The sequence below is a fragment of the Camellia sinensis genome, chromosome 6 (assembly GCF_055761805.1).
Source record: "Camellia sinensis isolate YWXY chromosome 6, ASM5576180v1, whole genome shotgun sequence".
NCBI classification, from domain to species: Eukaryota; Viridiplantae; Streptophyta; class Magnoliopsida; order Ericales; family Theaceae; genus Camellia; species Camellia sinensis.
Window position 1 is genome coordinate 162675049 of NC_138966.1, and position 10986 is coordinate 162686034.

General features: G+C 41.2%; 1 protein-coding gene across 1 annotated transcript; it reads left to right on the top strand.

Annotated features, from left to right (window-relative positions):
- The first annotated feature begins 7480 nt into the window (after positions 1–7480).
- On the top strand, positions 7481–8878 carry LOC114305244 (uncharacterized). Its single transcript, XM_028250334.2, has 2 exons — positions 7481–8062; positions 8141–8878. Exons 1-2 carry the CDS (start codon positions 7628–7630, stop codon positions 8876–8878), a joined length of 1173 nt encoding a protein of 390 aa, XP_028106135.2. The 5' UTR covers positions 7481–7627.
- The last annotated feature ends 2108 nt before the right edge of the window (positions 8879–10986 follow it).

Genomic DNA, 10986 nt, shown 5'->3' on the forward strand with positions numbered 1-10986 from the left:
CAGCGGGAGACAAAAACTTCTCCTGGAAGGCGTCAACGAAAGCCTCCCAAGTCCCACCAATACGGCCCCGAACAAACTTCCACCACTGATCCGCGTCTCCCTTCAGCTAGAAGGATGCCTAGGTCACCTTCAAAGCCCCGTCTTCGATGCGAAGCATCTCAAACGTCTTAGTCATCTACTCAAGCCACTCATCAGCCTTCAGTGGCTCTTTGGGATCGCCAACAAACTCATCCGGGTTAGAGCAGAAGAACTCCATCTTCAGAAAGGAAGGCCCTGCCTCAACTACATGGGCCTGGGCTTGATTCTCAGCCCTGAGAATGCCCATAGATTCCCTCAATGCTCCTACCATCTCGCGGGATAAGGCGCCCATGGCTTGCTAACCCACTGGCTCGGCCACATTGGCCTGACCAACACCCTTCTGCTGTGCCGGAATCTCATCCGGTATAAGCACCTCCTGCCTCTTAGGCCTACCTCACCTACCACCACGTCCTCGTCCTGATATCCTAATAAAGGTAACGAAGAACATTAGCACATTCACAAATGTGCCGAAACTATAACACTCACGTCCTAATACATAGACAACAGTAATTCACTCCACGTAAGCACAAAATCACATAAGCACTTACGAATTTCATTTTCGGATAATGACAGTCCCATGGCGTTGCTAGAGTTCCAGTTAGAAACAACATTGATCAAGTGTTTTTCCAACAAGACTCCCAAAAACCCAAGGATCCAATTAACATCCTAAAAACTAAATCCCATACCTAAGTAGTCACATAAGCATGTTATTAGATAAACACGTAATATTACACATAAGTCTCTAGCAAGCGAGACAAACCCATTGTGGTACTAACCACTTCCTGCGTACCCAAAGTATTCGAACCCGCTACACTCTGATACCAAGTTGTAACGCCCTCAAAATAATACATATAAACCCACATTCTTGACATACATAGATATAAGGGAATAAAGTATATTTCTATTTATCAGAGTATTCATTACAAAAGTATTACATGTTGACAACAAAAGTAAATACCCTATAGGTTTACAACTTTCCAAGCCAACACTTGGTTACAAAAAGAGAGTACTAACTCATACACATTAAGCCCTCGGCTTGAATTTACATGTAATACCAAAACAACTAAACAACCCAAAGAGTCTTCAACTCCCAAAACCTTCCAAGCTACATCCTTGGAGGTGGCATATCACCTGAACCTGAAAATGATGTCCCATATAGGGTGAGCCAAAGCCCAGTAGAGATATACTAAACCAGATATAAGCAATGACTAAAACAATAGTATTCGATAGATGGTTAACACTTATAAACCAATTTATTTCACAATACAGTTCCATGACAGTCAAGTCCATGTTTCATTTCACTTTCCATTACTTATACAATTTCGATTCATTAACATGGCTCAGAACCTGACCAAACAATTCAATGAGACTATAGCTCATATCAAAACACTTCCACAACACTTCGATACTCCAATAAGTACACATATTTGCTGTACTAATGTCATGTTAAAACACTTCCATACTTCACAATAGATACACATATTTGCTGTACCGATGGAGTGCATCCCCTATCTTCTTCCAAATAATATCTAGTTTGAGAGTCCATCCCCTATCTCCTCCGAAACCGTGGAGTATATCCCCTATCTCCTTCCACACAAGACAATGTATATAAACACTTATCATATACAATGATCAATCAATACACATATTTGATGTATTATTCCAACCATCATATTCAATGACATAACACGTTCGATTACTTTCAGTTTTCCCTAATCAACATACAGTGTCTACAACAATGAAGACTATCCTCCACCGATAGCCCAAAGCAGTTATTTCTAAACAGATAATAAATGCATCAACAGATATAATATCAACATTTTCATAGATGAGTGATTAATTAATCTAACTACACCATTCAATCTCATAATTCCCCAATTTCATTATCCACAACTCAATTTCACATTTCCCCAAATTAATTATTCAAATTAATTAATCAATACAATTAGGGTATTTTCCCTCTTTTTCCCAACAATAGCCCTAAGGCTCATTTTTCACCCATAATTTATAAACAACCTCCATTTCAAGTCTATAACACAAATTTGACTCAAACATGGAAAACCCCTCTTTTATAAATTACAAATCAACTATAACTTTTCCAAAATTACCAAGCCTCACCAACTAATCAAAATGACCAAAGCTTATGTCAAAACTCATAAGATGGAGTAGGGTTTCCCTACCTCGAAATTAGAAGCCCAAATGAGAAGATGGTGAAAACTCAAAGTGCTCCAAATCCACAACTTTTCAGATTAAAGCGAAGCCCTCGCGACCCTCTATCTTTCTTATAAAGAGATTAGGATAGAAGATCACTAAAGATAGATGAAACCCTAGAGATAAGATATATGTAGAGAGAGAGAGAGTGCTGAATCTAGGGTTTGAGATGAAAAGTGTATTCAGAAAGTGAAAAAGAAGCTGCTGCTGTGTACTGAAATAACAGAGGCTCGCTTGAGCGAAGAAGTGGTCGCTCGAGCGACCAGACACAAAGGACCCTCGCATGAGCCCACAATACGAAGCTTCAGTTCTGCAACCCAGAAGCACGCTCGAGCGACAGAATGCTCGCTCGAGCGAAGAAACCCAAAACATACAGCTCGCTCACTTGAGCCAAGAATTACAACTTTCAGGTCCAAACCCAGACGCAGACGCACACTCGAGCGAAGAAACCCTAGCTCGAGTGAAGGAGCTAAAACACAGAGCTCGCTCGAGCGACAAAAGCCTCGCTCGAACGAAGAACCAAAATTCTGGACAACAACCATTTGCTCCCAATCACCCCCAACCTGTAACAATCATGCCCAAAACATTCTATAACTCAAATACAAAGTATTAAAGGACGAAAACAAGATATAATAACAACCAACACCACGGAACCCAAGTCCGGAATACTATAATCAATAGAGGAAAAATCGGGATCGCTATAATTTCTAAATTTATAATCGACTCATATTTCTAAATTTATATAATATATATATCGATATATATATGTATATATATTATATTTTAAATCACAATTTCTAAAATTTGAAACTGATTTGAACTAAAGCAATTCAACATCAGGTTGGTGTACACAATGGTAGCTGCCAAAGCACATGCAAGGTAAGCTAACATGTTTATTGAGATGTTGTTTTAATGGCAGACAATTAAAGAAAGCAATCCTCGAATGGCCTTTTCACAAGATATACTTAAAGGGACAAGACTCTATTTTAGGACTGTTTTTAAGTTGTCACTTTATGCACAAATGTTGAAATAGTGACTCACCCTCATAACCCTCAAACAAAAACAACAATTGGGTCCAAATCTATGTTGAAATGGGTCAAAAAGCCTCCCCACCTCATCCCCAATTTTGAAGGGAGGTTTGGGAGGTTCTACACTAAAAGAACAATTATATCCTTATCTATTTTTAAGAAGATTTTTTAGTTCTTTAATATTGGTCCTACTAAATTAATTGAAAGTATTGAAAAAATTTAGAAGTAGAATAATGCTTTATTTGACAATTAAAAATTAACTACTAAAAAAAATGATGTAAATTTTAATTAAAAAAAAATCATTTTGGCCTCACTTAGAAACTTGACTTTTTAGTTAAAAAGTCTAAATATTAATATAGAATTCAAATTATATACACTAATAATTTAGGTTTTTTTATACAATTAAAAAAAGTCATTTCCAAACCCATTAAATATATATACATATATATATTGGCTAAAAAGGCTAAGAAAAATTACTAAAAAAAGTCTAATTCTAAACTAGGCCTTAGGCCTCGTTTGGGAACAGAGTATTTTAGTAATTTTTTAACTTTTTACGAAAAAATGTGCAGAAAAGTAAAGAGTGATTTTTTTGACTTTTTAACTAAAATATATTGTTGACAAACGAGGCTTTAGTATATATTAAAATTTAAGTAGCGAATCTAATCGACTTGTTTGATATGTATAAGAAATTAAAGTCTAAAAGTAAAAAATTTCAATTTTATTTCCATTATTTCAAAGCTGTTTTTGAGACGATGGAGATGGTGGCAACGATAATTGTGTTGTGATGGCGGTAAAGGTAATAAAGGTGGTGGCGGCCAAGGACGGACCCTGAATTCGATCGTTGGGGGGGCCAAAAACAAACATAGGAAGATAAGTGAGGTTAGATTTAAAGTAATGGATTTTCATGCAATAAACAATTATGATTTTTCATGCTATTAATTGAAAATGGATAAACTCTTATTTTTATTAAATGTTTGATGTAACATTAATATTACGTTTTTAGCATCACTAATCAATGAGAGTTTTTATATTGCAGTAGTGATAAATAATGATTGGGCTAATGAGATCCAAAAATTGTGAACTTAATTTCATTTATAAAGTGAATAATATAATTAAAAATATATTTTAGAAGATAATATGTTAGGGAGTTATTAAGGTGTGTACTTTTTAAAAGGTGCATATTGTATACACGTTATCACAATACATGTATGTAGCAGCATAACCATAACAAATTGCAACTTCTTTCACCAAAATAGTTTGTAACATTTTGCATCACAAATAATTCGTAAGATTTACACTACACCGTTCATAACGTAATTATAATAATTCATAACTTTCTCTTTCACTTTAGAAATGCACGCCATAAATTAATTACTCATATCATTCACTATACATAACACTACAAATATTTTAAACTTTCATAAAAAAGAAATCATATATTTCTTATAATAACATTGTTTTATATATTATATTATTATTGTTGTACGGGGAGGAAATAATTCTCCTCGTATAATCCTGTTGACCAAGTCCACGCTCCTCCGTACGACGTCGCTTTGTCACCTGAAAACACAAACGTGAGCTAGCCGGCGGGTGTGTGCCGGAAACCTCTCCGATGCCTAAGTCAGAAAACTTGACAAATAGACAAAGCTCTAAGTTCTCAGAAAGATTGTGTTCAATTACCTCCTCCAAGGTGATGCTTGTGAGCTTTTATAAGTTTCATATGGCACAATCCTAGTAGGACTTGTATTTCTCCATACAGAGTCCTCCTAGGATTCAATCTCTTAAGGATAATGCTTATCCTTTTACACCCTCCCCCACTGCTTAAACCAAGTGGGATGGTTTTCTTTACGGCCGAACTTCCTTTTGACCGAAATAAACCTTGGCTACACCGAGCCACAGAGGGCCGAACTATCCTTAGCTCGGTCCTCTCCTCCAACTCTTTACTTCGGCTGCCCTGTTCAACCTTGATGCGCTTAGATCAAACTTCCAAGTAACAAGTTCTGACCGACCTAACCATTGAAAGTCACGACCGGACTAACTCTGAGATCGGCCTAACTATGAGTTGCCTCCAGACCGGAGTAATTTTACATCCATGAGCCGAAGTAACATTTACTTCTCCCAGCCGGAGTAACATTGCTCTCTGGGCCGGAGTATCCTTTACGGCCTTTTTACTTAGTCCTTCGCGTTTTGGGCCTCAAAGCCCAACTTGCAGCTCGGCCCAATTTTTCCCAAAAATTACCCTCTCAATTGCCCCTTAATTCCATCTGCATAGCATGATTGGGATTACCAGTCCACTGGCCGAGCTAGTGTCGTTTTAAGCTTTTCCAGCCGAGCTAAAAAATACTTTAGCCTCTCCAGCCGAGCTAAAAACTCTCGAGTTTTAAGCCGAGCTAATTTTACTCCTGGCCATGTTTTGTCCGGTCAAAAACGTCTCTTCAATCTTAATGTCTGTAACGCTTCCCATTCTTATGACACGTGGCATGTTTTGGTTGGCTAAGGACGGCTGTCACGCCGTCTTTCGTACTTCGTGAAATTTGAACAGTCCCGCCCAAATTTTGGGCTTTCTAACAAGATCAATCCCTGAGGCTAGGGTCCCTTCACTTTTGCCATTTCTCCCTCTTCTCTCTCTGTGTTCTTGCTGCTCGTGCTCTTTCTTTACTGCGACAGTCTTCATCTTCAGTCCTTCCTTATTTAATTCTGGTAAGCAAATCCATTTTCCCTTTATGTTTTTGCTTTTACATTCGTTTTGTGCAACTGTATATCTAGTTTTCGTATGCTTTTTGCAAACATTTCTTCCATTTATCTGCTCTGCTTTTGTACTTTCTATGAAGAAACCAGTAGAACTTGTATGTGTATGAACTATTTTGTAGGAATCTTAGATCCAAAATCACCTAGCAACCGGACTAGAAAACTGTTTGTGTTATGTATGTGGATAGATTCTGAACATAACCGAACTAGAACTTGTAGGAATATCAGTAGTTTCTTCTGACCCACTTTAGCCAAGATAAGATCACCGAACAAGCTTGCTCATACCGAACTCGGTACTTCGGTCTATAACCGAGCTAAGATTTTGGGGCCAAGCCGGCTTTCTTAGTTCTCAAACCGAACTCAGAAATCCGCCCCTGAGAGCTCAACCGAAGTAATTATACTGTAACCGTTTTAGGCCTTGGGACTAAACCAGCTTTCTTAGTTTCTTAGACCGAACTCAGGAAAGCTGCCCCCAGACGTTAAACCGGTCTAAACTGCTCAAAAACCGAGCTAAGAAACCTTCTGATGAGCCAAGGTAGAACCAGCCAACTAAGCCGAAGTAGGATTTGTACATCTTGCTTATAATTTGTAGCGCGGTCCAACGATCTGTGCTTAACCCCCTTGCTTTCTACTTTGCAGACTTAGGTTGCCCAGGCCCTCCTGCGTGTGCTCAACCGAGCTACTGAGCCAAATTTTTGTACCGAAATAACTTATCCGTAATTTATACAACAAATGGGTAAGTATAGATATTTAGTCGAAACCCCTGGTGGCATGGCCGAATTCAGGCAGGACTACCAGATTCCTGATGATGTTCAACTGGAGTTGGCCAAGAAAGATGCTACTCCCTGGGACAATGAAGGCTTCGTCCCTTTCACCCTTCAATCAATAATTGAAACCGGACTACGGTTTCCTGTCCAACCGCTAATCTGCGAATTCCTTAGGCAGACTAGGCTATGTCCCACCCAACTATCCACCAACACATATCGTATTATAATGGGGATAGCCGCATTAAACCACCAAACCGGACTGAATCTTGGTCTGGCCGAAATATTCCATCAGTATTCCATCGGTTCAAAGAATGCTGGGTGGGTATATTACCTTAGAATTCGCCGCCGCCGAGAGAAGATAATTAAGCATACTCCGGACAAAGATCTCAATGATGATGATTTCTTTTGGGTCTCTGGGAACTTTGAGGATTTTCAAGCTCAAATTCCTGGCCGACCTATAAATTGGAAAATGGGAGAGCCTGGTAATTTTACTTCGGTCTTCTGCTTTGTATGTTATCTCGGTTGCTTAATCTGCTAGCCGAACTAACACTTGTCTTTTTTTTTGCAGATTTCGCCCATCTCCACTCCTTGTATAGCTATCATAACCTCGGCGTTTTGCGAGCCGCATTTCGGGTTAAAGAAAGAGATTGGGCCAAGCTTCTAAATTTCGAACCGACCTACCGTTACAGCGGTCGACGGAAGGCAAAAGTAACCGATTTTCTTCTCGAGGAAGCACCGGAGCCGGACCCCACTTTGCCCGAGATAAGACTTGTTCCATTAACCGCTGAGGAAGAAATGGCAAAGAAGAGCAGAGTCAGGGCCCTTCTAACTTCAACAACTAGAGCCGAAGTAACACCAACTACCGAGGTGCAGCCTGCCGTCGTGGCCCTTCCTTCACAACGGCCCTCTTCGTCTCGCCCTTTAAAACGCGCCCGATCTACGTCAGCCGAACAACAACTTGTTGACGAAGTCGAAACCGTCCCCCAAAGTCCTCAACCTGCCTCCCAACCTGAACAAACTGACCGAGCCCGATCTCCGAAGTGGGCTCCGCCTTTGATCTTCAATGACCGAAACATCAAAGTCACTGATTCGGTCGTGGGTGAAAAAGACCACCAACTGGCCTTTAACCTGGCCAAAAGTGTGTGCCTCCCTAAGGACATGGAGCACCACTTGAAGCAACTGAATACCGAAATGAAATCAATTCGGTCTGTTTCCAAGTCCATGGTCTTGGTAAGTAGCTGTCTGCTTTTTCCTGTCTAAATTTTTCTAACTCTTACTTCGGTTCTAAAGGTATCTTTGCTTTGCCAGGCCTTGCAAAAGAACAATGTCACTTACCGGAAAGTCCAAGAGCTCCGCAAAACCACAAGGCAGGCGATGGCGGAAGCCGAAGCAAGGTCGGCCGAACTACAACAAGCCGAAAAGAGAATGGCCGAGCTGGAAGCGGAGAACGGCCGTCTTGCCGATCTAGTTAATTCGGCGGAAGCGGAGAAGCAGAAAGCTGCCATTGTTATGAAGGACAAGTATTTGCGGGAGTTGTTGAAGCTAGAGAAGAGAAAGGACGCCGAAATGAGCGAACTGAAAAAGAATATGGAGGCGGTCGACAAGGGGGGGTACAAGCGAGGTTTCAAGGAGGCCGAGGAGGCCTACGTCAAGCAATGCGATGCCGCCAAGGAGCTTTTCTTCAAGTGCGGCTGGAGGGCGGCTGTGGAGAAGCTCGGTCATGATCAACAGACCGAGGTCTTCAACCCTCCAGAGTACTTTATACCGAAGTCCCTTGCGGGGTACGCGGATGCCATGCAGCAGCAATTCCTTGAAGGTTCAGATACTGACGAAGATTCTGCTTCTGGGGGTACTCCAGTTGAAAACGTGGATCAGACAGATCGGCCGGAGTCCAGAGTGGAAGATCTGGCTATTGAACAGCCGAATGAAACTGTGGCTCCGGTCGATGCCACCGTTGTGACTGAAGGAGTGTTGCCGCCAGAGACCGGTCTTCCAGTAGATGCCGATGCGGTTTTCGATGCTAAAATTGATGAACTTTTCTCTTAGTTTTTTACTTTTTCTTCTTTGTAACCGAACTAAGCCCCCTTGTAATGACTTCTGTTTGAATAAAAATTTCACTTCTCTTATTCCGGTTATTGTGTGTATGCTTGGGTTTGTAATGTCTTCTATTACTCCAAGTGTTATTTCGGTTTTTGGTTGGTTAAACTATACTTACCAGCCAACCACTCCTTAGCCGATATAATTACTTCGGCTGAGGAGTACAGTGTTGGTTCGTTTCAGCCAACCACTCTTCAGCCATACACTTACTTCGGCTGAAGAGCAACAGGTGTTGGTTTATTCCAGCCAACCACTCTTCAGCCTTGCACTTACTTCGGCTGAAGAGTAACAAGAGTTGGTTTGTTCCAGCCAACCACTCTTCAGCCTAACACTTACTTCGGCTGAAGAGTTACGGGTGTTGGTTTATTCCAGCCAACCACTCTTCAGCCTTGCACTTACTTCGGCTGAAGAGTAACAAGAGTTGGTTTGTTCCAGCCAACCACTCTTCAGCCTAACACTTACTTCGGCTGAAGAGTTACGGGTGTTGGTTTATTCCAGCCAACCACTCTTCAGCCTTGCACTTACTTCGGCTGAAGAGTTACAGGTGTTGGTTTATTCCAGCCAACCACTCTTCAGCCTTGCATTTACTTCGGCTGAAGAGTAACAAGAGTTGGTTTGTTCCAGCCAACCACTCTTCAGCCTAACACTTACTTCGGCTGAAGAGTTACGGGTGTTGGTTTATTCCAGCCAACCACTCTTCAGCCTTGCACTTACTTCGGCTGAAGAGTTACAGGTGTTGGTTTATTCCAGCCAACTTTTTGAAGTTAGTTTTTCCAGCTAACTTATAGTATTTGGTTATTCCGACCAAATGTCCTGCAGCCTGGATCCTTATCCTGGGCTTAGGAAGGATGTTGGTTTAATCCAGCCAACCTCTGAGTTAGTTTTTCCAGCTAACTTGGAATAGAATGCTCGCAAAAAACTTAGTCTCTAAAGCTAACTTTTACAAAGAATAATTTGTGCTAAAAAGAATTGCTCATTTTATTGAAGGAAGAAAAAATTACACATGTTTGAAAAAGAAAAGCTAAAAGTAAAATAACTTGAGATTGGCCGTATTCCATGGCCTAGGGATTGCCTTGCCATCCTTGTCTTGTAGGTGGTATGCCCCTTTGCCGGCTAACCCAACCACCTTATAAGGACCTTCCCAATTTGGGCCTAACTTGCCGTCTCCTGGGACCAAGGTGTTTCCCATTACTTTGCGTAATACCCAATCGCCAATTTTGAATTGTCTTGGATGAACCTTTTTGCTGTATTTTTTGATTAATTCTCGTTGGTATGCGGCGATGTGGACCAACGCTCTTTCTCTTCTTTCTTCTGCAAGGTTGAGTTCTAAGGCTATGGCTTCTTCATTTAAGTCTGGATCAAAATTTTCGCTTCGAATTGTGGGGAGGCCAACTTCTAGTGGGATCACCGCTTCCATTCCATATGCTAAGGAGAATGGTGTTTCTCCTGTTGATCGTCGAGGTGTGGTGCGGTAGGCCCATAAAACATGAGGAAGTTCATCTGCCCACTTGCCTTTTGCCTTCTCTAGCCTTTTCTTAAGTCCATCCAAGACGACTTTATTTGATGCTTCTGCTTGCCCATTTGCTTGGGGATATGCCGGTGTGGAATTGTAGAACTCAATCTTGTACTCTTCACAAAAGCTTCTAAAGATCCTGCCGTCGAACTGAGTTCCATTGTCTGAGATCAGTGCTTTTGGTATGCCAAACCGAGTGATAATATTCTGCCAAACAAACTTCTTCACATCCTTCTCTTTGATTGACGCCAGTGCTTCTGCTTCCACCCATTTTGTGAAGTAGTCTGTTGCTGCGAGAAAGAATTTTCTGCCTCCGGGTGCTGTTGGAAGTGGTCCTACTATGTCTAAGCCCCACATTGCGAAAGACCATGGGCTAGTTAAAGGTAGGAGTTCTCTTGCTGGTTGATGTATTTGGTGTGCGAATTTCTGGCATTTTTCACACTTCTTCACATATTTTTCTGAGTCTGCTTGCATATACGGCCACCAATATCCTTGCGAAATAGCCCTGTAGGCGAGCGACCTTCCCCCTTGATGACTTCCACAT